Here is a 26,700-nt window from a genome sequence, read left to right as displayed (position 1 = left end):
CGCGTGGAGCCAGGCTCGGCTTATGCTCCTCCAGCTGCCTCAGGCTCATGCCGAAAGCACTCAGTAATCAGGCTGTCTCTGTCAACTGGAATCGGCCGTCTTGCTCCGGAAAGTCTCGCGCTTTGCCGGGTGAGAAGAGGGCCGGACCACGTGCCCAGCAGATTTCGGCCAATGAAGGCGGACTGACTGCCCGAGGTGATTACCACTCCACAAATGTTGATTGGCTTGTTCGGCCCCGGTCCTCCCCGTCGGCAAGTGCAAAATGCTTATGTCAGCCGGGCCTTCCTCGCTCTTCCAGCAGAACCGACGATCCAAAAGTGCAGCTCGCATGCAAACCAACCAGCCTTGAACCCCGACTTTCTCTCCCCCAGTCCTTGTGCTGTTGGATTCCTTCCCCCATCTCCCCTCCTTTCCCGGATTTGTTAGAGAAGTGTCTCTTTTCTTCTAATCCGTCATCATGAGCTCCTTGAGCTGGCGGAGCCTGGCTCCCGCATCTAAGGTCTGTTCCCTATCCCGATGTCTGTTCGTCTCGACTCCAGATTTGGAGCGCGCGTTAGGACGCCAGCCTCTCTCGAGGAGTTTACTGACATGTATCTTTGCGCAGATTTCCCGCGCCTTGAGGGATCAGAGACGTCTTTTTTCCTCCTCCCGCCCTGCTGGTACGCATTGGAATCGCATCGCCATCCCTTTCCGCCTCTCGCTAACTTCTCATCTCCGCTAGCCCGGATCTTTGGCAACGGACCCCTGCGCGCCAAGGAGGCCAATGGCTACATTTCCGACAAGTACCCCGTCATTGTAAGGATAATCTATGGTTATACGTCAGGAGTGTGATCCTAATCGTTGTTGCAGGACCACGAGTACGATGCCGTCGTCGTCGGTGCCGGTGGCGCTGGTCTCCGTGCCGCTTTCGGTCTCGCCGAAGCTGGCTTCAACACCGCCTGTGTCTCTAAGCTTTTCCCTACGAGAAGTCACACTGTCGCCGCTCAGGGTGGTATCAACGCTGCTCTTGGAAAGTATGTATGGAGGTTTCTCAGGTTCGCAACGCGGCTAACCTTCGGCTTGTAGCATGCACGAGGATGACTGGAGGTGGCACATGTACGACACCGTCAAGGGTTCCGACTGGCTTGGTGACCAGGATGCCATTCACTACATGACCAGAGAGGCTCCTGCTAGTGTTCGTGAGTTGGAGGGCTACGGTTGCCCCTTCTCCCGTACCGAGGATGGTCGTATCTACCAGCGTGCTTTCGGTGGTCAGTCCAAGGAGTTCGGGAAGGGTGGCCAGGCCTACCGTTGCTGTGCCGCCGCTGACCGTACCGGCCACGCCCTTCTCCACACTCTCTACGGACAGTCTCTCCGCCACAACACCAACTACTTCATCGAATACTTCGCCCTCGACCTTCTGATGGAGGATGGTGAGTGCCGTGGTATCATCGCCTACAACCAGGAGGACGGTACCCTCCACCGCTTCAAGGCTCACCACACCGTCCTGGCCACCGGTGGTTACGGACGTGCCTACTTCAGCTGCACTTCTGCCCACACCTGTACCGGTGACGGTATGGCCATGGTTGCCCGTGCCGGTCTTCCCAACCAGGATCTGGAGTTTGTCCAGTTCCACCCCACTGGTATCTACGGTGCCGGATGTCTGATCACTGAGGGTTCCCGTGGTGAGGGTGGTTACCTGCTTAACTCCGAGGGTGAGCGTTTCATGGAGCGTTACGCTCCCACTGCCAAGGATCTGGCTTCCCGTGACGTCGTCTCTCGTTCCATGACCCTCGAGATCCGTGAGGGCCGTGGTGTCGGTCCCGAGAAGGACCACATCTACCTCCAGCTCAGCCACTTGCCCGCCGAGCTCCTTCACGAGCGTCTGCCTGGTATCTCCGAGACCGCCTCCATCTTCGCCGGTGTCGATGTCACCAAGCAGCCCATCCCTGTCCTGCCCACCGTCCACTACAACATGGGTGGTATCCCCACCAAGTACACCGGTGAGGTTCTGAGCGTTGACGAGAACGGCCAGGACAAGGTTGTTCCTGGTCTGTATGCTTGTGGTGAGGCCGCCTGTGTGTCCGTCCACGGTGCCAACCGTCTGGGTGCCAACTCTCTTCTCGACCTGGTCGTCTTCGGTCGTGCCGTCTCCCACCGTGTCCGTGATATCGCCACCCCTGGCAAGGCCCACCGTGAGTTGGCCTCCGATGCCGGTGCCGAGTCCATCAAGGACCTCGACTTTGCCCGCAACGCCGACGGCCCCAAGTCTACTTTCGAGATCCGCAACGCTATGCAGAAGACTATGCAGACTGATGTCAGCGTTTTCCGTACCCAGGAGAGTTTGGATGAGGGTGTTGAGAAGATCACTGCTGTCGACAAGCTGTACGACCAGGTTGGCACCAAGGACCGCAGCATGATCTGGAACTCCGACCTTGTTGAGACTCTTGAGCTCCGTAACCTGTTGACCTGCGCGTACGTATTTCTGGGAGCTGTTCAGTATGATCATGGCTAACTATGGATTAGTACTCAAACCGCCATTGCTGCCGCTAACCGCAAGGAGTCCCGTGGTGCCCACGCCCGTGAGGACTACCCCGAGCGTGACGACGAGAACTGGATGAAGCACACTCTCACCTGGCAGAAGAAGCCCCACGGTGAGGTCAAGCTGGGTTACCGTGCTGTTGAGCACAAGACCCTGGACGAGAACGAGTGCAAGCCTGTGCCTCCGTTCAAGCGTGTGTACTAAGCGCATTTGAGGCCAGGGGTGGCGAGAATGAGGGTTGAGGACGAAAAGAGCGAGGCGAAAATTCGACCGTGTCTATTTCCGTGTGTTTATATGTGTATATCCAAGGGTTTTTCCAGGCGATGAGTTTGGTGTACTCACGTGTGTTGTCTTTTATAGCCGTTGACTTTCCCATACAATGGAGTTTTCTTTGTGTTATTTCTGCCGAGTATGGTAACCAGGGGTTCAGTGCGAGGTCTTCTATTTGGCACGGCCGGTGCTGTCCCATGAAACAAAGAAAGAGGACGGCTGCACACTGCCACTTTTTATGAGACAGTGGGCCTCTTTTCAGGCTGACTTCCTGGATACTCGACTTCGCTCATTCTTTGCTGTCCGGTGTTTCTCTCTTTGCTGCTCGTAGACCAACACTCGTTCAACCTACCAGCCGGTCTGCGCTCCAATCGCTTGGTATCGCTCGTTTGTTTTTTGCCAGTCGCTCTTGATTTGAGACGAAGTATAGCGAAGGGGAATCACCGACATGGCCGCCCTCGCCGTCCGAGCTGCGAGCGATTCCTGTCCGACGCATACCCAGTGGTATGTGTGTGCGAAGGGAGGGTATAGTGGATGTTGCTCGGTTGATCCATGTACTTCGGGGGTTTGTGCGGATGATAGCAGCAGCAGCAGTCGCAGTGGCACCACAACCAGCAAGATATCCTCAACCTCATCGAAGAGCACCGTTGTCGAAGTCAAGACCAAGACCACCTCGACCTCAACATCATCCCGCTCGACCACATCTACCACCACCACAATCCCAACGGCTACGCGCCCTACTGCTACAGCCAATACAGCAACAACCTCAACCCCAAACCCAACCACCACACCTACACCCACACCCACAGCAACCGCACACCACAAACCCAACCGAATCAACCAAGCCCTCATCGCCGGCGTCGTGGGCGGCATCCTCGCCCTCCTCATTCTCGCCGCCTTGGTGCTGTACTCGATCTACCGGGCCAAAAAACGCCGGCGCGGCCAGTTCCGGCTCCTGCACTGGCGCCACCCTGGGACTTTGGGGTCGGTATCGACGTCGAAGGAAGAGCGGCTGATCGGGGGTGAGGAGAGTGGGACGGAGATGGTGGAGACGAAGGGTTCGCTTCTCTTTCCCCCGTCTTTCTTGAGACTGAAGACTCGGATGGAGAGAGAAAGTAGCTAATTCGGCACAGACTCGCACCTACACGCGCAGGCGCAAGCACGGCCGCCTGATATTACGATAACAGTGCCAGCGCCAGCACCTGCAACACTAGCACCTGCACCTGCACTACCACCTGTACTACCACCTGCAACCCTAAAAACCCCACCCCCAAACCGCACCCAAACTCGAACTCCAACTCCACCCCCACCACCACCACCACAAATAAACCCTTATATCACCCCACCCCGCCAAAAAGCCCCCGGCCTAGCTTCTCCCTCTCTCTCCCCTCAAATCCAAATCTCCCCACTCAACGACCGAGACCGCCACCTCGCGATGCGCTCGAGCAACGCCGAAAGCGTAAGCCCGCTTGTCTCGCCGGAGACAACGCCCACCAAGAAACCTCTGCCTGCGTCGGTGCGGATGCGGGGTCATAATGTTAATGTCAAGCCTCCTGTGCCGATGAGGGGGGGAAGGGAGACGGGGACTTTGGGGGCTGCTGCTGCTCCTGCTCCTGCTGTTGCTGCAGCTGGTGTTGGTGGTGGTGGTGGTCCTGCTACCGCTGGTAATCGGACTCCACTCACGGAAGGGGCAAGGGGAAGGGGAAGGGGAAGGGCAGCAGCGACAGCGGTCGAATTATCAGATACGGGGTTCTATCGGCAGCGAGCGGAGTTGCCTGCGCGGATGGAGAGGGAATTGATTAATGTTCCCTGGAGGGGGAGGCGGTGGGAAGGGGTTGAGGAGGGGGAGGGGGATAGGGATGGGGCGAGGGAGAGGAGGATTATTACGGCGGATGGGGCGGTGATGGTTGCTAGTATTCAGACGGTGGGTGGGGATGAGGTTTTTGATTGATTTTCGGGATGTTTTTTCCTGCTTGGTAGTAGTAGTCAGGTGGCTAGGGGGATTGTATATTTGGTTGGAAGTCTTGGTGTTGGTGTCGGTATTTGGGAGAGAGGGGTCGTTTGGTTTAGCCTGTTGCTTTTTGGTTGCTTCTTTTAGAGGATAATGCTCGGTTGTATATGTTCATATACCTACTTCAGTCAACGATGATGATGCCGTTAAGTACGACGCGGAAAACCGTGGCCTTCGAAGCCTAACGGGCGACGGTCTTAGCGCGAGCTTACCTTAACCACACAGCCGACTAACTTACCTTATCCCTCCCTTCCATACCCGCATTGGGTTCGGCTGTCATTGAACTATCTGTTACACCATCCTGTGATGGTTCTGTGTGCTTTCAGTCCTTGCGCTGAACTCACTCATCTGGTGCAGGACATACGTATTTTAAGATATTGTATAGCCATGGCAGCACCGTCAAAAGGCTGCTTTCGATAATCATATGCCTCATATTTTTTTTCTACCAACCGCGCTTTCTATTCGACAAAGTGACTGACGTCATGTGGCCTCGACCCTCTATAAGTTAACCGTCAAAAGCAATCTTCCACCGCTACGCCTAATACGGCCCACCCGCTAACCCTAGTATCATAGTTAGTATGAGACCCATTGTTACTAGGGATATGTGACTGCCGCGTCTCTGTGTCCCTTACTGCACCTTTCAGTATTGGCAGTAATAGCGCGTCGTTCGATGACCTCTGCAAGAACATCATTCTGAAGATGATGAACCCTAGTTGGAGACCCCCTCGCCCATTCTCGCAACCAGTGGTACTTTGGTCGACAAAATCAGGACTTTTGCCTGTGCCGCTTGCGCATCACACCCAAGACCAGCCGTCACCTCAGAGCCTCTCCGTCACCGCACCCACCTCGGCGCTTCCATACCATGGCGAACGCGTCCATGGAAGATCTATACCATCCTGAGGTAGATGTTGAGTATCTCGAGGAATATGTGCCTGGCGGATACCACCCAACTCTCATCGGAGACCGCTTGGGTGGTGGCCGCTATACTGTCGCTCACAAGCTTGGGTTTGGTGGATATTCAACCATTTGGCTCGCGCGGGATCAGCAACGCCAGCGCTATGTATCGCTGAAGATACTGACTGCGAGAGCATCATCAGATACCCGCGAGGGGGAAGTCCTGGAACACTTGATGAAGAGTGACCTTTTGCATGTTGGAAAGCAATTCAATCCGCGGCTCCTGGACCAAATCTCGTTTCACGGTCCAAATGGACATCATCGGTGCTTGGTCGGAGAACCTGCTGGAGGTAGTATTGCTAAGGCTAAGGAGGACAGCACAAATCTCATGCTTCCACTGGACGCTGCTCGATCTATAGCGGCCCAGCTCCTCTTAAGATTGTCTTCTTTGCATGCAGATGGGGTATGCCACGGAGGTGAGGATCTGTGCATCTCTGTGCACTGATCTTGCATACTAATCCAGCAGATCTCCATCTGCGCAACTGTCTCTTACGCATACCCAGCTTCGACGACCTAAGCACAGCCGAGCTATATGAGCGCTTTGGCGAACCCTTCGAGGTTCCTATCCGGCGAGTAGATGGGAAGCCCGGGGACCCCTACGCACCGCCGCATGCCATCTATCCCATGGCGTTGAGCATGCCTGCCAACGAGCTGAATGACCCGGAAATCATCATCTCGGATTATGGAACGTCCTTTCTTGTGGCACGGACACCCTCGCCGACTCTCCACGCTCCGGCCCTTTACTCTCCACCAGAAGACCTCTTCAGCGAGCCCATCCTGCAGCCCACCGCAGCCGATATCTGGACCCTCGGCGTCCACTTGTATGAGGTCCTGGGCGAGCGTCCCCTAGTTGAAACATTTGCCTGGGACCGAGACGACATTGTCGCCGAGATGGTCACTACCCTGGGGCCCCCGCCCCTGCGATGGTGGAATTCTTGGGCGCTACGCGCGCCAAATTCTTCGGGGCGGATGGGGGGTAGGATCCTGGGTCCCGGATTTCCGCCGCATCAGCACTTCGGTCTTCCGGCGTCCTGCGCCAGCGTCTCTGGGACATGGGCTGCGGCGAGACGGCGCCGACGTGCTAATGGGACGTTGCAGGTGGAGAACTCCGTGCGCTGGAGGACTTGCTCCGAGCTATGATGGCGTTCGAACCGTCCGAACGGCCCACCGCGGACCAACTCCTGACGTCTGCGTACATGGTGAAGTGGGCGTTGCCCGCGTGGGAGAGGCAGAAAAGCCAGAATCACACAACTCAACCTACCGATGTTGGAATTTCCCGCTAGAGATGGGTGATCAAATCAGAGCGAGCATGTCTACGGTACATAATCGGCGACGAACGCTGAAGAGCCTCGAGGGGTATACGATATCTACGGAGGAGTCCCCCACGCTTCTGTTATTAATCCTTTTCGACACCCTCGAATCAGAACGGCTCTTGCTGGCATGCCGCCATTTCTTTGGAAGAAAAACAAAGGCCATCCATCCATCGTGCTTCGCGCTCTATACATGCTTGCCTTATACATACAGAACTGTATACCTACGTGAACTACAACACCTCCACCACCGTCCAAGTGACCGTCCAGCCAACGCTCCCCCCCAACTTCTCCATCACCCGCCGACTCGCGCCATTCCCCATCGCCACATTCGTATGCACCAGCATACTGGTATGCGTGTCATCCTCCCTCGTCCACCACCGCCCATCCTCCACCATCCCCCGTCTCATCGCCTCCAGCGCCACTCTCCCCGCCAGCCCATGCCCCCGATACGCCGACTCAACATGCAACGTCGCCAGCGACCCATCAGGACCGAGAAACGCCCACGCCACGGGATCCTCAGCGTCCTCTTCCTCAGTTCCGGCATGCTGCACATACACCGCCGCCCCCGGCAGCATAGCCAACGTCGCATCCGACCGCGGAATCACCGTGCGGCTCCGCACGAGGGCGAAATGTTCCGGCTGGACGCCGCGCCGTCCCTCCCGGGTATGGAATCTGAAGCCGGCCGGGGGAGCAGCAGCCCCAGAACAAACCACCTCCCGCCCCAACAGATACTTCAGATACGGTGAACTATCGTAGCGATGCACCTTGAGCCCGGGGACGAACGCAGCGGACCCAGACGTATACACCTGGCCCAACTCCTGCAGCTCCCGCCCCGCGCCATCATTGTTCTGATGGGGAGGCCCCGCAAACAGCAACGCCAGTAGGCCCGTGTGCAGGTTCCCGATTAGAAAGGCCTGCGGCGGGGGCGGGGCGAGCTGGTGATCTGTCACTGTTGCTGTCGCAGGGGCCGTGGCAGCGAGGTGGGCGGTGTACGCGGGGAGTCGGCGGGTGTGGATGTGTTGGAATAGGGCGAGGAGTTGGCGGCGGATGGTTTGGGGGTGTCTGGACTGGAGGAGGGAGAGCTGGTCCTCACCGGTCTCCGTACTCTTTGGGGCATTCTTGGTGCTACTGGGGCGTGGTATATCGATTGATGTTGGGGAGGTCGCTTCGGCGCTGCTGTAGATCACCACTTGGGTTTCGCGGCCGGCGTGCAGGTCGATGTAGGCTGCTAGCCAGGGTTCCTCCTCTTCTTCTTCTTCTTCTTCTGGTGGTGCATCACTGCTGCTGCGAGTGCAGCGCGTCTCTCCATGTACCGGTGGGTGCGCATCCGCAGCAAACGTCGCCACGACGACGGCGGTGGAGGTGGGATACGCGCGGTGATGCTGGATCCGACGCAGCAGGGGGATCGAGTAGGGCAGATGGGATCGGAGGCGCGTGAGTATCCCTGATGGCGCGGACCAGGTTGAGGCCGGGAGCTCGTGAATCGTCACAGGATCTAGATCTGGATCCATCGTGTTGGGATTGGGGGCGGGTGGGACAGGGATTTGTTTTTTTTTTTTTTTTTTTTTTTTTTTTGTTGCTGTGCTGTGCTGTGCTGTGCAACTCGGTTTTCCTGACGCCGAAGATCTGGATCTATCGGTCGACGTCTCGGAAGGATTTATTCAGGTCGCTTAGGTCGGTTGTTGACGGACGGTAAATCGGAGAATTTCCCTCCTGGGGTACAGACCGTACGTACTGTACATGCACAATGGAATACTGGCGGTCAAAGGAAAGGGGAAAAAAAAGCAAGTAGAATTATCCGAGGTCTTGTCAGTTGATGCTTGGCTTGGTGATCGGCCGGAATTTCAAATATGACAGGTCAAGGCCGAGGGAAATTCGGTTGGGGCTTGGGGGCTAATTTACATAGTAGGAGTGAACGAAGTTATAGACTAGACAAGGTGAATGAGTCACTTGGAAGCTAGGGAGATCGAGAAGTCACCCTAACTCAAGATTGGGTAGAGTATTTGTCATGCTGACAGCCTGAAAGCCTGACAGCTGAAGTGTCGGGCTGGTTGGCGGTGGGATTTTTTGTATGATCGGGACTATTGACTTACTGGAGGGAGTCTGAAACTAGTTTATTAGACCAAGCACTTCCCCCAGGTTCAGTCAGCCTGTTCCTGAATTGAAAGCGCGGATTCCCCGACCAAGCCAAGCAAATTAAACTGGGCGGCGGTGCAAGCCAGCCAGACAGACCGAAAACTAGTGGGTGGGAGACTTGGGCAGTAAAACAAACCACCAACCACAAACGCAATCTCAAACGCGACAAGGGTTAGATTGGTTACGTACCTATTTTTGTCACCCCGACCTTTGTGCCCGCAGTAGCCGTGCATGGACAAGAATCTTCCATGGATTGTTCCATGCACATGTGGCTGGCTGACCGCCAGTAACTGAGGCCAGAACCTGTAACCTTGCAGTTGTTGACACGGAACGACCCCATGTGGGCTTCCCCTTTTTTTTTTTTCCTGCCCCATCTTTGATTCCCCTTCACCGCACTACTCATCCCTCACCACTCACCATTCACCATTCAGCTTTCAGCGTTCAGCTTTCTTTCAGCTTGGGGGGGGGGCGGGGGGGCTGGGGGCTTGGTGTCTCAATGCAATTGTTTTAGCGCCGATGATCGAGGGCTTGACAATCTGACAGGTCCAGTGCACTGGGTCGCGTGCTTTTTTGGGGGTTTTTGCTTTTCTTTCCCGCCCCCAATGCCAATGCCCACTGCCCAGGAACGTAAGTAGTTTATCGACTTCCTTGTCTAGTCTAGTTGGATGGGGTTCACAACACGATTTGGAATCTTCCGCTATATCTACACTACTATACCCGATACTGAGTGGTTCATCTTAATTGATCCTCATATTGTCTGGGGTGTCTTACTCGAGCCCAGGGTTACTAGTATCGTATAGGTCTGCTAACCCGGGAACGGGAATTAGAGGCGTGGCTTCGGGCAGGAAGACTAGGTATATGACAATCCTTCTATCATGTTGCGAATTGCAGAAAATCATGTTCGGCTGCATTGTTGTCAATCTGAACCAAGGAAAAGGAATAAAAACGAACGAACATAGGAAAATGTCAGCGCCAAAACCCCAAAATCGTAGACATCATCAATCAAATCAACCACTCCACGGACTCCGAGGCCCCACCATCCAGTCCTCCATCGCCAACCAGTCACTCCACCGCGATTCCGCCAGCCGCAGCTCCTCCTCCGCCGGCGCCCGCAGCGGACGCAGGAAGGGCGTCTGCTCGTCCGGCGGCAGGTCGTACGCCGCTTTGGTCGCCGCCCACCCGCTGCTCTTCGCCGTAAACAGGTACGTCTGCCGCTCCTGCTGCACCACACACCCCACCCCGCCCGCCCACGCCGCGCCGAAGAAGGCCTGCAGCACCTCGGGGCTGTCGTGCCCCGTCACCACGAGTCGTCGAATGTACCGCCGCAGCTGCACGTGAGCTGCTGCTGCTGCTGCTGCTGCTGTCGCTGTTGTCCCTCCTGCGTCCGAGGAGGAGGTTTGTTGGTGCTCAATCCGCTGGCACGGTAGACGGATGTTCAGAAACGCAGCTAGCGATAGCACTGCGGGCGAGAATTGGCCTTGCTCGAGGAAGTACTGCGTGCAGCGTAGATACTGCGGATACCATGTGTCCAGCAGGTCGATCGGAGTCGACGACGGATCTGCAGCCGTGTCTGGTGGGATCGGCAAGGGGTGATGTTGCTGTTGCTGTTGCTGTCTTGAAGCAGCAGCAGCAGCAGTAGATGCAGGCGATTCCGTAACAGCCGACGAGTATTTCGTCGAGGTGGATGAAGACGATGCGGGCGTGGATGGCCCGCCGCCTGCTGGGGACATATTCACAGGTCTAGAACCGGATTGGAGTTCAGTGGTGTCCAGCCAGAGAGATTCTGTGTGGCCCAGGGGCCGTGAACTTTAGACGTGCTCGGGAAGGTCATAATAGAAAGGTTTTCTTACTTGCGGGGAAACAGTCGGGGGAAGCGATGGGCGACTGATCGGACCAGTCCATTGACGGAGAGCTTCGCCGATAATCGTTTTCGGAGGGAATTGGACTTAGCGCCATGGGACGTAGACATGTGCTGGCTGACGGAGGCAAACGAGGAAGTGTTGCACGATGGATGATTTGAGAGGAGAGTCGACACGAGGGAATCTCCTCCTTATACTTCTCGGACCCTCCCCTCGGGACAAGGGGGGATGGCGGCCAGCCCGATGGTCATCCCGAAGGGGAAAGAAAACAGGCCGAGCATCAATGCAACAAGCTCAAGCTCACGGCGAGGGGCCGCATGACAGGGGAAGTGTGGAGAGCCGACGGTCGACTCAGGGTGTGGGTGTGAGTGTGGGTGTGAAGCTATCCCGACTATTGACGCCCTAAGCGGAGACGGACAGGGTCAAGCCACGGGCTTCTCCGCCAGACCGCCACAGATCTGTTCGCAGTCCGCAGATGTTCGGTGCCGGCGGGGCCGTAGTAGCGTGGCTGTGCAGCCCTATTTAGAGGCCTGAGGCTACCAGGCATGCAGAGAGTCGACAGGGAAGATGTAGTGAGTAAGGTCTCTCGTCCTCGCTGCATCCTTGTTGCGTTAGCTATTCAGTATCCGAATAAGTTAGTCTACCCAATGCTTACCTACCCGTCAGCAGCTCCCATCTAGACCTTCGCATTGTCTATCCATCTATTCATACATCCAGACCCGAGAACCTGGAGAGCTCCCTGGCGCTAGAGACACCAGGATTTGGAAAACACGGACATTAGCGGCGATTCGCTTATCCCGACCTTTGATAGGATCATAGGAAGTGAAATAGATTAATATTACGCTGCGTATTAAGAGCTAGCTGAGGGCCTAAGTCCCTAAGAGAAGAATGGTGAGGAATAGCGATGGAAATGGAGGAGTGGAGAGGGGGGGGGCGGGCCGATGGGAGTGAGTGTGTGTAAACTAGGTCCGTAGTCAGCAAGCAGCCTGTCCCATCCGCCCTCCGCCTCCTGAGAAAACAGGCTCCCAGGCAGGAATCAATAGTCACCCACCGATCTGTGACAGCTCCGCTGCTGACTGACACTCTCTCACACAGTCTCCATCCCCCGCACCATGTCTCCTGCTGACCCTCCGACGCAATCGTGACACAACCCTCCTCTTCCCACTCTCTGGCCACCCTGACCAACTTCTCCTTGTTCTTCAAGCGAGCAAAAAAATAAAAGAGCAAGAAAAAAAAGAAAAGGGTGTGTACAGGCGCGTCACCATACATATGCAACCCCCCAGGAACGGCACAACGTGGACGATAGTCCGACCTGACCGGCTTTCTCCATGCAAGGGGAAGCAGGCGACAGGCTTGATCGCCGTCCATCGGACACACCGGCCACCGGCCACCTCGGCCATGCTGGCGGTCGATCAGCTAGACTACTCCTTAGCCTGCGAGCGAAGCAGACGTGCAGTCGATGCAGCAACACACTACTGTGTACTGTGTAAACACGCTAAACAGTAGTGCTGCAGTCCCCGCTCTCTGACGCACTGGATCCGGATTCGAAACCAAGTGCCTGACCGAGTGGAGTCCCACCTGCGGCCATTCCCGATCGATGACTGGATGGTCACAAATCGACAGATGAAGATGCTCTCAGCTATCCTGCTTAGGGCCAGCTAGTTCCTGAGAGTGTCCGCCAGTCAGCCTGGACAATGCGGTCGCCGTCAACCCGTCGGACCTGAATTAGCCCAGGGCAACTGCGACTAACCCGGTTTCCCGCCCGGTTTTCGCTCTAACCTTGAAATCGATCTGGCGACCACTGAAGTGATGATGAGATCATGCCTGACCTAAATTCAAATCAGGCCCGGCGATGCGATCCATCGACTCCTGGCTCCTGGTCGGCCGGCACGACTGGGATTATCCTGGTCGGTGATCCTCGCGGCTGGGATCTCGTAAATTGTCAGCCATCGGTGAACAATAGATTGGTTAGTTCATGATTACATCGATTTAAGAAAAAGGAAAATGAAAAGAAGGTTTGGATTTTCTAATTGTTGCCAGGATAAGCGAACGAAAACAAAAATGCCAATTAAACAACAAGGCTAGCCAGGGTCAGGTCGATGCGTGGCAGCTGCTCCCCACCTTCAGCTAAAACCAGCCAGGCGTGGCTGACAATCTCCTCTGACCTCCACCAGGGCACGGCTGTTCGGCCGCATGTTATATAACTATCAAGGTTTCTCCCGAGCCTGTCCCCATCCAGTTCCAAAGTCTCTTCAGAGAACGTGTCTCTCTTTCAGCAATCACATTCTTGATCGACTCTCAGTCAATCGTCAATCGCGAGATCTATATCTATCGATCGCTATCCTCTGCCGTTCTACATCGTTCTATACAACGATCCGCCGAACCACTACACATACTACCTACCCACCACCGATCTCTCAACAAATCACATCAATCACATCTTTCACAACTTCACACCCACCATGACTTACAAGAGCAACTACGAGCCTTACGTGAGTATCACGCCAGCCTCATCATTCCATCCCCACCATACTGATACTCCACAGACCAGCCAGAGTCTGGACATTGACCGACAACGCTCTCCCGAGGAGATCCTCTACCCACTGGGATCACTGTACCCTCATGTGGTCGCCCTTCAATTGCAATCCGATGAGAACCCATGGGCCAAGGCCCGCCACCTCGCAGACTATCCGGATACATGCTACTGGACCGATATGTCTTATCCGTCCACCCCGGAGCATTTTTCGTCTAAGCCCAGTGGCCGCCGATACAGTGGTATGTTTCGCCCGCCAGTGTGACCTGTCACCCCAGGTGCATGTGAGCCACGCTAACCCTGACGCAGACTCCACTGCCGGCCGCTTTGTTTCGCGTATTCGTCGCTTTTTGAGCCGAGACGAGCTGCGCCGACGCCAGCGACATGCCTGACGGGCATTCCTTTCTTTCCTTCATCCAATCATCGTCTCCCTTCGACATTCTTCTTCTTTTTTCTGATCTTTTGACTTCGCATTTTCAGCCTTTCTCTACTCTTTTAGACTTCACACACACAGCGCAAATACCCTGTCCGGGACGACGGCTTTTCATTTGTCATCTTGTCATCATCATCATCATCATCATCATCATCATCATTATCACCATCACTACAAGCATTCTAGATCTCACTCCTTGAGGCGTTTCCTTGTACTGCCACTTGGCATTTCTCTTCTCTATCTGTTTCATCTCTCTCATGTCTTATCTCTCTCCATGTTATCATTTCGGATTTGGTTGGTTTTAGCGAGGAGTTTCGGGCATCAGACGCAAGGGGGGATATACACCCGGTACGAACGGTTTCGGCATTAGCATAGTGGTCGACTTTTACAACTTACGGATAGCGAATAACTCTAATGAATCAATGTGAACTCACAACCGGACCTCCCACGCTTTCGGCCAACTGTAATGCTAGCCAGCCCCTTATTGCTCCGTAGGGAGGAACCTTAACTTCAAACCCAATCTAATCAGCTCCGTGACGGACTGGCCTTCGCCCCCCCCCCCCTCTCTCCTCTCCCCAGCCATGGCCCCATTCTTCCGTCTCATCGGAGCTCGCCTTCCCCCCTCCCCCTCCCCCTCCCCCTTGTTTGACTCAGGTCCCCGACGAGGGAGAACAAGAAGCCCGACACCGCCCCTCCCCCAACACCATCCATTCCATTCTGACCTAGCACTTTCGGGCTCCTCAATTGAGTAAGTTGCTCTCTCCCTCCTCCCCGCATTCCTCCAGTCGCACCGTCCCGATCAGGTGAGCGGGATTCGACAGATCGCAAAAAGAGGTCCCAGGTCCCAGTCTCATCTGCACGCGGTATATTTCTTACCTGCAGGACAACGGGGGAGGGGTGGTCCGTCTATCGTTCAATAGTCTTGCTGCGAGGGGATGATCGGAATCAGTGTGGTGGCGCTGGGGAGTGTCAATGCATGCGATGCGCAACCACCATCGTCTGCAGATTTATCGATATGATTGATACATCGGTATCAGAGTTTTCGTTCGCAAATTGCCGCGAGGATTGTCCACGGACCCTCCTGCTGTACGGGTGTACCCGCGCTGACCGCGAATATCACGAACTCTGGTTGTGGATGATCTTCTTCCGGCCGGGCATTGTCGGTTGTGGCGGGCAAAGGAGAAAGTAAGAAAGAAATGGTCGAGATTAGACGGACAGCTAAACAATCGAAGCTTGATCTATCACATTGAAGAAGCACCTGGATTTGGACAATGGTCTGCTTAATGGGAGGTTCGATTGCTGGAGGTAATCAAATCGATAGTGGGGGGTGAGGGGATTAGGGCTCAGTTCGGTTCATTAATTGAGGAGCATGCAGGTTGTTGGTTTTGTTCTCATTGTTTTTCCTCCTCAGGAGGTTTGAGGGAGGGGTAAAGGGGAGAGGGGTCCTATCTTTGGTGTCCGGAAGGCAGAGGGCCGGTGCGTTGAGGCCTTGGGAATGGGAGTCTCCGAATGATGTCCGAGGGTTGCCGGAGGTCGAAGCTGGATGGACTATGGGGGAAGAATTGATGCGGGGGAAGGGAAGGGAAGAGAACTGGGGGTGTTTGTCGATCATCCAGGGGAGAGACAGAAGAGAGAAACACTGCCACTGCCACTGCCACTCTTTGCCTTCTTCCCCCCTCCTCTTCTCAGTGTTCACACTTCTCTTCCTTTCCTCTCACTTGACTCTCATCGTTCACTCATTCTTCTCTTTTCTCTCTTAATCTCCCCTCCGGTCTCCTTACATCACGTATAACCCATTATTGCCGGTTTACCATGCGGCTTCTCAGTCTTGGCCTCTGGATTATGCTTGTTATCTCCCCGGTCACTGCCAAATTCAGCGCCACCTGCTTCAAGGCCATCGTTGCCCTCACCAGTCGTCCGCACGCTCTCCTCGAGCAGTTCCAACATGAGATCTGCGACCAAGGCTGTCGACCGACGGTCGCGCATTGGGACCTCTGGACGCGCAACCACACCTTCCTGCCCGCCGTCCGCAGCCTCCTGGCTTGGGTGGATCACCCCGATCAACAGGAGGCGGCGATGATGCGCCTAGGGGACAAGGTGGCCGCGCTCCTCAAGCGTCAATGCGGCCCGCTGCTGGACGGCGGCCGCGATGTCTGTGCGGATGGAGAGACCCTGGCCGCGTTCGGCTCTTGCTTCAAAAAGGGTTTTGTGCGGGCCGCGCTGGTTCACCTGCCCCGGTTGCTGCCCTTGGCTTCCGAGCTGGTCTGTCAAGCCCAGTATGAGTGGGTACAGAAGAACCAGCTCTGGGAGGAGATTATTCCCAACAAGATGCGCGAGTATGCCGGGGTGTGTCGGCAATTGGGGGGGGAGATGATGGTGATGGGGGAGATGTATAGTTTCTAGTTGTGTACTGTACAGTGAGGTACCTAGTTACATGCTATATTCCAGTATGTGAGTAAGCTGCTGCTGCTGCTGCTGCTGCTGCATGCATGCATGCAATAATACCACCTGAGTATTGCTTGCTGTGACCCGATCAGGCTTATCTCCGTCTCCGCCAGCGCGTTAACTCCGCCCTGGCCTTCCGCCGCTTTAACTCGACCAACCCGACCAACTCGACCGCCTCACGTCATCCTCTCTTGCAGCTGCCACTGCAACGCCATCTCTTTTTCCTCAGTTTTTCATTCAACCTCAACCCATTTGTTTCTCAAACTCGCTGTTCAACCCGCCATGCCATTTCTTCCGCTGGAAATCTCGGTATAATGGCATCAGCCAATTATCTGCGCCTCCTGCGCTCTCCCGTTGTATCCTCCTCTCCTCTCGTCCGCTCGCGTGCCCACCACTACTTCCAGTTCCCAGCTCCGCCGCGGCGGTACCCAGCCCTCTCCAACCGCCGCCATGTCCACCCCGGGCGATACCAGCCCTTCGTCCCGCCCTCGCCGGCCTCCCTCGGCAAGCCAACCCCAGCCAAGACCTACACACGCACGCGCAAATGGCTGCGTCGCCTCGTCTATCTGTCCCTCACCGCCGGGGCGATCTACGCGGTCGACAACCAATTCTACGCCGCCAGCCTGACCCGCACGGCGCGCACCTTCGGCCTGGGCCTCCTCGTGGCGCTGGACTACAAGATCAACTTCCGCCCCAACCCTCCGCTGGCCAGCTCCATCGCCGCCGTGCACACGCGCAACGCCGAGCGGCTGTCCGACCTCCTGCGGCACAATGGCGGCCTGTACCTAAAGATCGGTCAGGCGATCGCCATGCAGTCCGCCATCCTGCCGCCCGAGTTCCAGAAGATGTTCGCGCGCATGTTCGACGATGCGCCGCAGAACGACTGGAAGGAGGTGGAGAAGGTCATCCGCGAGGACTTCGGCGGCCGCTCCGTCGAGGAGGTCTTCGGGGTCTCGTTCACCGGGGAGCCCGGTAAGGGCCTCATGGAGCGGACGGCCCGGGCCAGTGCCAGCGTGGCGCAGGTGCATTGGGCTCGTCTGGTGGATGGCCGCGAGGTGGCGATCAAGATTCAGAAACGGGAGATCGGCAAGCAGATCACATGGGACCTGTGGGCGTTCAAGTATGATTCCGGTTCACTCGACGGCTCTTAGTCTGACCGCATGCTAACTGCAGCAGGGTGGTGACATGGATCTACAGTCGGCTCTTTGACATCCCGTTCTACAGCCTGGTCCCGTACGTCACCGAGCGACTCTCCCTGGAGACGGACTTTGAGAATGAAGCCGACAACTCCGAGAATATGGCGCGGTTGGTGGCCGGCGAGCCCCGCCTCCGCGACCGAGTGTACATCCCCAAGGTCTACCGCGAGCTCAGCTCGAAGCGGGTGATGACCGCCGAGTGGATCGAGGGCGTCCGCCTCTGGGACAAGAACTCCATCACGCGACCCTGGCGTGGCGGATGGCGTCAAGGCACCCCCGGTTGCCACGGCACGCCGCTCGACCCGCCCTCCACCAAGGCCCAACAGAACCCTAAATCCAACTTCGATCGCAATGCCACGCAGCTCAAACCCGAGCGCACCCACTGGCGCGGCGGCTACAGTGACAGCGGGCTGGGCCTTTCCCTCAAGCAGGTCATGACCACGATGGTCGACCTCTTCTCCGCGCAGATGTTCCTCTGGGGGTACGTCCACTGCGACCCGCACCCGGGCAACATCTTCATCCGACGGACCCCTGCGGGCAACCCGGAGCTCGTCCTCATCGACCACGGCCTGTACATCCACATGGAACCGGCCTTCCGGCACCAATACGCGCGGTTCTGGAAAGCGCTCCTCACCTTCGACAACACCACTCTGTCGGAGATAGTCTCCTCGTGGGGCGTCCAGAACACCGACCTCTTCGCGTCGGCGACCCTGATGCGCCCCTACCGGGGCGGCGACCTCTCGACCCACCGCTCCGTCTCGCGCACCTTGTCCCCGGAAGACCCAGCGACGCTACACTACGAGATGCAGCAGTCGGCGCGCCGCGCGATCCGCCAGATCCTGGGGGACGAGGAGAAATGGCCGCGCCCGCTGATCTTCATCGGGCGCAACCTCCGCATCGTGCAGGCCAACAACCAATTTCTGGGCAGTCCCGTCAACCGCGTCAAGATCACGGGCACGTGGGCCTCGCGCGCGCTGGCCGAAGACCGGCCGGAGGGCGTGGCCGCCCGGCTGCGCGGCGCCTGGGGCCACCTCGTGTTCCGGGCGGTGTTGTTCGGGACGGATTTGTTCTTCTGGTTCACGAAGGTGCGCCAGTTCTTGAGGCTGGGCGGGGGGATGGAGGATGAGATCGAGTTGCAGATGCGCGGGGTGGCCAAGGATATGGGAGTGGAGCTGGGGAGTAATATTTTCGAGGGATAGTTTCTGGCGGAAGGTGGTGGATAGACACTGTACTGTACATCATACACATACACTTATATACTCTTCTCCCGTACTCCTTCGAGGTTGGGCTTCCGTTGCTCTGGGCGTGTATGGTATGGCTAGCGAGCTGACGACGCCTTACTTAGCAGCAACAGAAATCATGCGTCTACAATGATAACTAGACCAACTCGCTCCCTGAATTGTTCACGACAGTATGCACAGTAACCATTCTTCTGGATGCATGCATCCCAAATCAAGCCCCTATACCAGATTAACCTGGATCACGCCCAGCCAAGGCACACAAACAAAGCCAAAGCCCCAAAGCAGAATGACACGCCAACCCAGTAATCCAGAATGCGCCGACCCTCCACCCATTCATTACATTACTTTAGCCATAACCTCCCAGTTCCCAGATCCCAGATCCCAGTTTCCATTCCCAACCCCCCAAGCACCTGCACTCAGTCAATCAATCACTCATCCCCCACCCCGACGCCTCCATAAACCCCACCGGCCTCCACTCCTGCCCCGGATACGCCGTACTAAACATCACGATCTCCGCCTCCTCGTCCTCGTGCTTGCTCTCGTGCCTGCTCGGAGTTTCGGGCTGCGTTGCAACTGCACCCTCCGTCGAGGGGCTGGCTTTCTCGGCCTGCTGCTTTGGGTCTGGCTCCTTCCCCCGCATCAGGGATGCAATCGACCCTGTTCGGCTCGACCCCGGAGGTAACCCCGGAAGATCGATTTTCGCGCGAGGTGGTGGGGGAAGCGGGGACGGGGTCCTGCCGCTACCGCTACCGCCGCCGCCGGCGACGTCTGTAGTAGATCCTCCTCGGCGGGGGAGGGGTCGGGCTGGGCCTAGGTTGGGGTTGAGGAGGGGTATCGTGGTGGTCCTGCTACTTCCTTCTTCTCTCCCTCTTCCTCCCCCTTGTCCGTGTCCATGTCCTTGCCCTTGCCCTTGCCCAACTCCCGGTATGTTCTTCGACTTCGGAGACACCGCATCTGAATCTAGGTCCGGTGCCAGTGCGGGTGCGGGCGCTGGAGCGGATCTCGAGCGCTGCTGCTGTTGCTGCTGGGATGATGGTCGCGGCGGAACGAGAATACTGTTCTTGCCGATGCTGCTGAGGACTTCCCCGGTGATGCGGGCGGACCATTCTGTGGATGAGGCGTGGGACCCGCCGGTGGTTCTGGTGGTGGCGGTGGGTTTGAGTATGGGGGAGCTGTGCGGTTGCGGTTGCGGTTGCGGTTGCTGTTGCTGTTGCTGTTCCTGTTCTTGTTTATCGTAGTCGTTGTCGTCGACCCCGGGGATGATCAGTTTCCAGGGGAGTTCTTGGTCGCCGGAGCGGCTGGTGCGCGGGCGCGTGCGGAAGGTTCCTAGGTTGTGGGCGGGGTCGGTGAGGTCCATTTGGGAGGATTTGAGGTGGTTCTTTGTGGTTGAGGATGAGTTGCTGGGTAAGGTCTTGGGTTGGGTGGGGCGGGGTTGGGGAGTGTGAAGAGGTGGAGGTTTCACGTATCCATGGACTCAATATGTGTAGCTGGTTGGGGTTGTGGTTGGGGTTGTGGAGTAGAGGATAGGTAGTGACTGCTGCTGCTGGTCTGGTGGACATGAGCATGGCTGGGTCGGAGGCGGAGTGGTGATGCGCCCGCCCAGCGGGAAGGAATCCGGGGTATGGAAATCCGGGGTAAGGCACGGATCGCTCTTGGTCTGGCTGCACTTGTTTAGTAGTTTAGTAGGGTTGTCCGTCTGAGTTTGCGGGGGTTGTTGCAGGAGGAGCATGTATGGCTGGGTTGGGACCGTGGTGGTTTCCATTAGATGTCGCTGGCGGTGGTGGTAGGGTCTGATGAAATATACAATGTCGAATGGTACTGGATGTTGTATCGTTTTCTCGACGGTGAATCTAATGCTTTGCTGCTTGATGCTTTGGCGAGTAGAGGGATCTAATGTACTCATGTGTAGATCATCTTACTTGATTGAGATGACGTTGATGTCTAGACTTGTCCAGCATGCATTGATCAGTGCCGGTGTACCTGTTTACCTGCAGTTGATTGCGGTATGTACAGTCTATTCCATGTATGAGAGTGCAATGGTATATGTTGTCAAAGTTAACTGACTCCAACATGAACAAGCATCATTGGTCTAGTGGTAGAATTCATCGTTGCCATCGATGAGGCCCGTGTTCGATTCACGGATGATGCAATGCTTACTTTTTTGTTCCGTTCAATTCAGAACTACCACGGACATTTCCAGCAACACAATCCTACACCACATCTATCTCCTTTTACCCAGTGCATACTCAATTCCAGATTGATAATTCCACTCAAGCACACCAAACCAACCCTATGACTTCGACACCACGCAAATCGCAATCCCCGCCAACACCAACGCCATCCCCACCCACGTCTCCCGCGCGATCACCTTCCGCTCCACGTACCACTCGCCCAGCACCGTGAACAGGAACGCGCTCGAATTGGCCAACGGCACGGTGAGGGAGAGCTCTATCCACCGAAAACGGAGTTTGTCAGTGATTTTTCCCTTTGGATCCCCAGGTCCCTCCTCGATGATCTGCGAGCGGGCGCAACATACCATGCTTCCCCACCAACAGAAAGAACCAAATACTCCCCGTCAGGTTCACCACCAACGGCACCGAGTACGCCGGCGTCCGCAGGAGGTTGACCACCGTCCCGAGCACGACGACGATTTTCGTCCGGAGCCAGGATTTTTGGGACTGCTGGCGCATCCAGACGGGTTGTTGGGAGGGTGGGGGTGGGGGGAGGTCGGTTTCGCTGGCGCTGTCGTTGTCGTTGTTGTCAGGTGACGGGTGGTTGCGTTCGTCGGAGGGAAGCATTGGGTTCAGGGGTACGGTTTCGTTGTCGCTTTCGGGCGCATTGTTGTTGTTGTAGGTGGTTGGGGGTTGGGTAGCTGTAGGGTCGTGCTCGTCTTGCGATACCCCCGTTCGCGCCTCCTGGCGCGCGTTGAAGTCGGCGGCCGCGCGGCGGATGAAGGGGGTCGTGAAGCCCCAGGCTACCCCGACGAGGAGGAAGGAGAGGATGTAGTTGAGGACCGGCGGTTGGTCGGCTGGGGTAGCGGCTGGTGGGAGGGGGAGGGAGGTTTCCATTCTGGATGGAGTGGAGTCTGGGTGGTTGGTGTTGGATAAGGTGGTGAAGAGTTGGATGTTGGATGTAGTCAGGGGAAGAGGTGGATTGATTGACTGATTGCGATAAGATAACAAGCGGAGGGCTGGTTGCGGTGGCGGATGCGGAGAAGTCGGAGAACTATGCATGGCTGTCATAAAGACAGGCGTCTCTTCCGAAATCCGATATTCTTTCATCATTGACTAATGAGCTTTATTCCTTACTGTACTGTACAATTTGCTATGGTCATAACCGCGATCATCTGCTCGAAAGCGAGGCTTTTGCCACTGAATGTAGTACAGTACAGTAAGCCCGAGGACGTACTCCGTACACATCCATAATGGCCAGTGCGACTGAGCGATTGCGGGCTAATAAAGGCACGCCCCCAAGTCCGCCAAACAAGCACATGGGCTCCCTTTCTCTGTCATCTGTTCACCTTCACCTTCCCAATAACAAAGCCAGCTTGTCTGTCTTCCTAAACAACAACTTGCGACATCCCTGTTGGTGCCGTCTGACCAGAACCGAGAGATAATTAGTGACACGATGATAAGACTAGCCAATGGCTGCTGAGTGGACTAAGCAAAGACGAACAAGGGTCACCAGCACCGTCGAGAGGTCGCTGTCTCGCTCGAAGACCGTTTGATCTCGGATCTGTCACTATTGGCGCTACAAAGCTGACATCTCCACTTGGTGGCTCTTAGGGCGGACTACAATCCCTGACCCCAGCATTGTGACGTCGAAACCATGATAGCTCCTCGACCAAAGCTCGCTAGCTGCTGCAAGACGCCATTTGAGGTCGACCGGCGCACAAATGACTAGACGCACAGCACCACAGATAATGATGGGTTGCCTACATGCATATAAACCCCGGCTAGCCCCCGGCACGCTTTCGAAAACAACGAAACCGTGGTCAACTCATAATGATTCCATCTGCTACGATCAAAAATCTGGGGATACTGCTTGCAGTCTATTATGGCGGTTGGATACTTTATGCCAGGTGGCTCCATCCCTTGGCCAGGTTCCCTGGACCTCCGTTGGCCTCAATTTCCCGACTATGGGTCGTCCTGCACGTTGCCCGTGGCAAGACAGTGATTGAGCAAAAGGAGCTGCATCGCAGATACGGTACGTTTGGAGAACACTACATTGCTCTGCCCCGTACGATTATTCTGACGTCCTCCAGGACCGATTGTTCGCATAGCACCAAACGAGCTCATCATGAATGACGCCCGATCCTTGAAGGCTATATACGGTGCCAACTCGGGGTCTAAAAAAGTGAGTATACGGTTCTGTGTAGCTTGCCTCCCGAAGGATAAAGAAAAGGCCGCCCTGACTATATAGACCGACTTCTACTTGGCTTTTCGTCCTCCTTGGGGTGAGTTTTACTCTGACACATTCGATACCACGACGCTGACGCTCTTCTAGCACGATATCCAGACCATTTCTCAGCTACCGACGAACAGCTGCACGCCCGCAGGCGACGAATCGTGAATCATGCCTACTCAATGTCAAATGTGCTCCAGGCAGAGAAGTACGTAGACAAGTGCACCGATATTCTACTCGAGCGCTTCGCGGAGCTCGCCCAACAAGAGGCGACGGTCGATTTCTTCCGGTGGGCTCGAATGTAAGTTCTCAAGCTAAAATACCACGCAAAGCTTAACTCAAGCCATGCGGCAGGTATGCATACGATGCAGTCGGGGAGTTTTACTTTGGTCGAATGTTCGGGTTCCTCCAGAATGGACACGACCACCTGGGCTACCTAGCAGCCACCGACGTCCTCATTCCAGTCATGGCCCTCGCTGGTGTCATGCCTTCTTATATACGTCCAATCTTCATGCTCGTGGGGTTCATGTTCGGCCGGATAAGGAAAGCCTTCGGGGCGCTTGACCATCTCACAAAAGCAGCCGATATTGTGGTAGAAGACCGCATAAGTGAAGCGAAGAAGGCAGAAGGACGTTCTGGCCATTCTGACATTCTCACGCGGATCTTCGATATTTATTACAACAAAGGAAAGTCCCTTGATTTTGAGGTAACGGATGTGAAAATGGAGGCTTTCCTTGCCTTGTATGTCCTCGCCGTCGAACCCAGTGCGCATTGACCACTAATAAATGCGCAGCTTCGGTGGAAGCGATACTACAGCTATTACAATGGCGACTACCATGTTTCACATCGTAAAAGATCGGCGGATCTATCAGGCTGTGCTCGAGGAGATCGATATGGCGACTGCCAAGGGAGAACTGGGGGCTTCGCATATTGCCTACAACGAGGCTGTGAAACTACCCTTTCTGAGCGCATGTATCAAAGAGGGCATGCGAGTTCACCCAACCACAGCGTTGACACTGCCCCGTCAAACAGCCAACGAAGAACGAATAGTATCTGGCTACAAGATTCCCGGCGGCACACGGATTGGTGCGAATGCTCCTATTGTGCAATCGGACCCATCTGTGTTCGGGGAGGATGCAGACGAGTTCTGTCCAGAACGGTGGATGCGTCCGGGGGCTGATCGACTGGGACAATATATTCTGCATGTGAGAATTCTGCAAAGCGATGAAAACTTGGAGTATATGAACTAAAGTCTGGTGCAGTTCGGTGCAGGGTCTAGAACTTGCTTGGGAAAGCATGTAAGCTCACTTGACATCAAATTATTATGCGGTGACGTTGGTACTAATTGATCTCGAAGATGGCAATGTGCGAGTTATACAAAGTCATACCACAGATCCTCCGGTCCTTCTATCTAGAGCTTGATTCACCATCCCAACCCTGCCTTGAAACAAAAGACTATTGGTTCTACAAACCAACCGCCGTCAAGCTGAAGGTGCAGCGGCGAGAGATTCGACGACCAAATTAGATACTGTTGACAAACACGTGAGGCTACCTTCGTAACCAAGAAATCAACATGTTTGAGCAAGACACCATTCATCCCATCTGAGGGCTGCCATGCCATGTAAACTTCCTGATATGTTCGGCCTTGACGTCGTTGATTTCGAAGATTCTCACCCAGGGCCGGTAAACAGGGACAATAGGAAGCTTCGGCCGTCCGTCCCCACAGATCGAGTCCAGATCAATGCCAAAACACTCTGCATACGCACTGTTCAACTCCGGCGACCATTTCTTCTGCGCTAGCGTCAGAACCCCATTTCTTTCATCGCCTCTTTGATCTTCAGAATACATACCTGAGACCGACAGAGCCTGCCGAAGCTTCGGAGGAAGGACTTCGACTCGGCCCACGAGCGAAGCCTCGACCCATCATTCACCAAGTACTGGTCGAACCGATGGCCCCGCGCGCGCCACGCCTGGTAGACCCGAAAGCCTTCCCGCCCCACCGCCAACACAAAGGTATGCGCGAAGGAGGTATAATCCGTGTCGCGGTTCTGGATCTCCCCGCGGTCCAGCAGCTCCACGTCCACCAGATCCACGCCCAGCACCGTCACCGTGGCGACCCTGCCGTCGATCGCGGCCTTCTTGGCCTGCGCGAACCGCTTCCCCAGGTCCGCCGACGCCGTCTTCCACACATCCACCATCGTCGGCAGCCCCGCCAACGCCTGCGACTGCCACTTCAGCGCCGCGAGCGTCGCCTCCCCGTCCGCCGGGCTGGCCAGCAGCAGCACCAGCGTCGCCGCCACGTACGACAGATGCCAGAGCGACGGGCGCGGCGGCTTCAGGATTCGGTGTGGGGGGTACGGAGACGCTGACGCTGATGCTGACGCTGACGCCCGCGGCCGCAGGTCGACGGCGGTCTCGCCGCGCAGCACCGCCCGGCGCAGCGCCGTGATCCGGTTCGAGGCGGCCTGGATGCCCCCGCCGAAGAAGGTGCGGAGTTCCGCGTCTAGGACCTCGAGTGGCGTGGCTGTTGGTGTTGGTGTCGGTGTTGGGGTTGGGGTTGGGGTCTTGGGGTTCAAGGCGGAGAGCGCGGTGCGCATCGCTTCGTCGGTGTACTCTACCTGGCTGGGGGCTGTCTTCTGGTCGCTTGCAGTCGTAGAGGGTGAGGGTGGGAGCTGATGAGGGGTCTGGTTGTTCGAGTGTTTGAGGGGATGCGAGGATCTGTGGTTATTATGCTTTAGACTCTTTATGTAGCAATTGCAGTTGTGTTGTCGTTTCTCTTACCTCGATCCTGCGAGCGCCTTGCATCCTTCCTTGTGTTTCTCTTCCGGGTGTGGCATGGTGTGGGAGTTGGTCTAGACGACCAACTCTGTGGCCCTGATACTGTTGCTAGCGAGACAGATTGAGAGGAAGAGAGCGAAATAGCTATTTAGGTGAGGGACGAGGTAGTGTTGTGTTGTGTTGTGTTGTGTTGTAAGAGAGAGGGCGAGGCAGTAGGAAAGGCACAAAGAAATCCCCACAGAGACGAAGAGGGATATGTTATAGCAAACTTTGCAGACGTTTTATGTGTTAGGTAGTGAATACTCTTAGGGATAGCTAACGCAGGTGAATTGGAGCGTGATCATAATACAGTTTCTGATGCTGACACTTGAGGATTGGTTTGTTTATGGGTTGGGGTGGTGGGGTGAATATCTGGTCTCCCAGAGGCATACATCAGACTGCCCACCGTGGAATTGATTCTCTGCCCGAGGAACAAGTTAATGATTGTTGGTTGTGGTTCTACGCTTTCTGTGCGTTTACCAGTGAGGAGTCTTGGTTACTGCCTGGTTCTTATCTGGATGTTCCTGTGGGCATGGAAGATGGGTACTGACTGAATCCAAGGGGTGC

General features: G+C 55.9%; 14 protein-coding genes and 1 non-coding gene across 15 annotated transcripts; 8 read left to right on the top strand and 7 right to left on the bottom strand.

Annotated features, from left to right (window-relative positions):
* Positions 1-457: 457 nt before the first annotated feature.
* BO82DRAFT_376161 (succinate dehydrogenase [ubiquinone] flavoprotein subunit) lies at positions 458-2,725 on the top strand (the record flags this gene model as incomplete). The annotated part of the gene is made up of 6 exons (XM_025637513.1): positions 458-499; positions 605-659; positions 722-795; positions 850-1,013; positions 1,066-2,454; positions 2,506-2,725. 6 exons carry the CDS (start codon positions 458-460, stop codon positions 2,723-2,725), a joined length of 1,944 nt encoding a protein of 647 aa, XP_025489890.1.
* Positions 2,726-2,982: 257 nt separating this feature from the next.
* On the top strand, positions 2,983-4,070 carry BO82DRAFT_125790 (uncharacterized protein). Its single transcript, XM_025629927.1, has one exon. It carries the CDS (start codon positions 3,240-3,242, stop codon positions 3,912-3,914), a length of 675 nt encoding a protein of 224 aa, XP_025489889.1. The 5' UTR covers positions 2,983-3,239; the 3' UTR covers positions 3,915-4,070.
* A 459-nt stretch (positions 4,071-4,529) lies between these two features.
* On the bottom strand, positions 4,530-5,191 carry BO82DRAFT_393632 (uncharacterized protein; the record flags this gene model as incomplete). The annotated part of the gene is made up of 3 exons (XM_025638685.1): positions 4,530-4,862; positions 5,041-5,090; positions 5,167-5,191. The coding sequence occupies 3 exons, from the start codon at positions 5,189-5,191 to the stop codon at positions 4,530-4,532; spliced, it is 408 nt and encodes a 135-aa protein (XP_025489888.1).
* Positions 5,192-5,414: 223 nt separating this feature from the next.
* Positions 5,415-7,039, top strand: BO82DRAFT_419365 (kinase domain-containing protein; the record flags this gene model as incomplete). The annotated part of the gene is made up of 3 exons (XM_025640109.1): positions 5,415-6,172; positions 6,223-6,732; positions 6,855-7,039. The coding sequence occupies exons 1-3, from the start codon at positions 5,665-5,667 to the stop codon at positions 7,037-7,039; spliced, it is 1,203 nt and encodes a 400-aa protein (XP_025489887.1). The 5' UTR covers positions 5,415-5,664.
* Positions 7,040-8,644, bottom strand: BO82DRAFT_356117 (uncharacterized protein). The gene has a single exon (XM_025635631.1). The coding sequence runs from the start codon at positions 8,578-8,580 to the stop codon at positions 7,300-7,302; it is 1,281 nt and encodes a 426-aa protein (XP_025489886.1). The 5' UTR covers positions 8,581-8,644; the 3' UTR covers positions 7,040-7,299.
* Positions 8,645-10,221: 1,577 nt separating this feature from the next.
* Positions 10,222-10,737, bottom strand: BO82DRAFT_250154 (uncharacterized protein; the record flags this gene model as incomplete). The annotated part of the gene is made up of 1 exon (XM_025630871.1): positions 10,222-10,737. A coding segment is annotated over one exon (516 nt), but the record flags the coding sequence as incomplete, so codon positions are not given.
* A 571-nt stretch (positions 10,738-11,308) lies between these two features.
* BO82DRAFT_125744 (uncharacterized protein) lies at positions 11,309-11,847 on the bottom strand. The gene is made up of 2 exons (XM_025629926.1): positions 11,720-11,847; positions 11,309-11,666 (listed from the first exon to the last, which is right to left on the bottom strand). The coding sequence occupies exons 1-2, from the start codon at positions 11,752-11,754 to the stop codon at positions 11,456-11,458; spliced, it is 246 nt and encodes an 81-aa protein (XP_025489884.1). The 5' UTR covers positions 11,755-11,847; the 3' UTR covers positions 11,309-11,455.
* A 1,679-nt stretch (positions 11,848-13,526) lies between these two features.
* Positions 13,527-13,989, top strand: BO82DRAFT_366538 (uncharacterized protein; the record flags this gene model as incomplete). The annotated part of the gene is made up of 3 exons (XM_025637043.1): positions 13,527-13,556; positions 13,611-13,839; positions 13,907-13,989. 3 exons carry the CDS (start codon positions 13,527-13,529, stop codon positions 13,987-13,989), a joined length of 342 nt encoding a protein of 113 aa, XP_025489883.1.
* A 1,706-nt stretch (positions 13,990-15,695) lies between these two features.
* On the top strand, positions 15,696-16,486 carry BO82DRAFT_356114 (uncharacterized protein). Its single transcript, XM_025635630.1, has one exon. The coding sequence runs from the start codon at positions 15,843-15,845 to the stop codon at positions 16,431-16,433; it is 591 nt and encodes a 196-aa protein (XP_025489882.1). The 5' UTR covers positions 15,696-15,842; the 3' UTR covers positions 16,434-16,486.
* Positions 16,487-16,682: 196 nt separating this feature from the next.
* On the top strand, positions 16,683-18,965 carry BO82DRAFT_356113 (ABC1 kinase family protein). The gene is made up of 2 exons (XM_025635629.1): positions 16,683-17,595; positions 17,652-18,965. The coding sequence occupies exons 1-2, from the start codon at positions 16,790-16,792 to the stop codon at positions 18,868-18,870; spliced, it is 2,025 nt and encodes a 674-aa protein (XP_025489881.1). The 5' UTR covers positions 16,683-16,789; the 3' UTR covers positions 18,871-18,965.
* Positions 18,966-19,336: 371 nt separating this feature from the next.
* Positions 19,337-20,420, bottom strand: BO82DRAFT_393627 (uncharacterized protein; the record flags this gene model as incomplete). Its single annotated transcript, XM_025638684.1, has 1 exon — positions 19,337-20,420. The coding sequence occupies exon 1, from the start codon at positions 20,267-20,269 to the stop codon at positions 19,337-19,339; it is 933 nt and encodes a 310-aa protein (XP_025489880.1). The 5' UTR covers positions 20,270-20,420.
* Positions 20,421-20,990: 570 nt separating this feature from the next.
* Positions 20,991-21,061, top strand: BO82DRAFT_t227. The gene has a single exon. It is a non-coding gene; the product is annotated as a tRNA-Gly (tRNA).
* BO82DRAFT_384893 (uncharacterized protein) lies at positions 20,995-22,335 on the bottom strand (the record flags this gene model as incomplete). Its single annotated transcript, XM_025638133.1, has 3 exons — positions 20,995-21,360; positions 21,449-21,981; positions 22,328-22,335. 3 exons carry the CDS (start codon positions 22,333-22,335, stop codon positions 21,203-21,205), a joined length of 699 nt encoding a protein of 232 aa, XP_025489879.1. The 3' UTR covers positions 20,995-21,202.
* Positions 22,336-22,916: 581 nt separating this feature from the next.
* BO82DRAFT_419359 (cytochrome P450) lies at positions 22,917-25,028 on the top strand (the record flags this gene model as incomplete). Its single annotated transcript, XM_025640108.1, has 7 exons — positions 22,917-23,118; positions 23,177-23,284; positions 23,419-23,617; positions 23,671-24,057; positions 24,110-24,521; positions 24,579-24,614; positions 24,674-25,028. 7 exons carry the CDS (start codon positions 22,917-22,919, stop codon positions 24,839-24,841), a joined length of 1,512 nt encoding a protein of 503 aa, XP_025489878.1. The 3' UTR covers positions 24,842-25,028.
* On the bottom strand, positions 24,940-25,556 carry BO82DRAFT_264038 (uncharacterized protein; the record flags this gene model as incomplete). Its single annotated transcript, XM_025630941.1, has 2 exons — positions 24,940-25,107; positions 25,167-25,556. Coding segments are annotated over 2 exons (558 nt in total), but the record flags the coding sequence as incomplete, so codon positions are not given.
* Positions 25,557-26,700: the final 1,144 nt, after the last annotated feature.

Source organism: Aspergillus uvarum (genome assembly GCF_003184745.1).
Source record: "Aspergillus uvarum CBS 121591 unplaced genomic scaffold BO82scaffold_43, whole genome shotgun sequence".
In the NCBI taxonomy this organism is placed as follows: domain Eukaryota; kingdom Fungi; phylum Ascomycota; class Eurotiomycetes; order Eurotiales; family Aspergillaceae; genus Aspergillus; species Aspergillus uvarum.
The sequence above is the reverse complement of the archived record's forward strand: the minus strand, read 5'-3'. Positions and strand labels throughout refer to the sequence as shown.

Excerpts from the sequence above, each read along its gene's own strand:
- BO82DRAFT_125790 (XM_025629927.1), top strand. The coding sequence starts at position 3,240 with ATGGCCGCCCTCGCCGTCCGAGCTGCGAGCGATTCCTGTCCGACGCAT.
- BO82DRAFT_356117 (XM_025635631.1), bottom strand. The coding sequence starts at position 8,580 with ATGGATCCAGATCTAGATCCTGTGACGATTCACGAGCTCCCGGCCTCA.
- BO82DRAFT_125744 (XM_025629926.1), bottom strand. The coding sequence starts at position 11,754 with ATGCGAAGGTCTAGATGGGAGCTGCTGACGGGTAG. Across the intron at positions 11,667-11,719 it reads TGGGAGCTGCTGACGGGTAG|GATGCAGCGAGGACGAGAGA; the intron begins GTAAGCATTGGG and ends TAACGCAACAAG.
- BO82DRAFT_356114 (XM_025635630.1), top strand. The coding sequence starts at position 15,843 with ATGCGGCTTCTCAGTCTTGGCCTCTGGATTATGCTTGTTATCTCCCCG.
- BO82DRAFT_356113 (XM_025635629.1), top strand. The coding sequence starts at position 16,790 with ATGGCATCAGCCAATTATCTGCGCCTCCTGCGCTCTCCCGTTGTATCC. Across the intron at positions 17,596-17,651 it reads TGGGACCTGTGGGCGTTCAA|GGTGGTGACATGGATCTACA; the intron begins GTATGATTCCGG and ends TAACTGCAGCAG.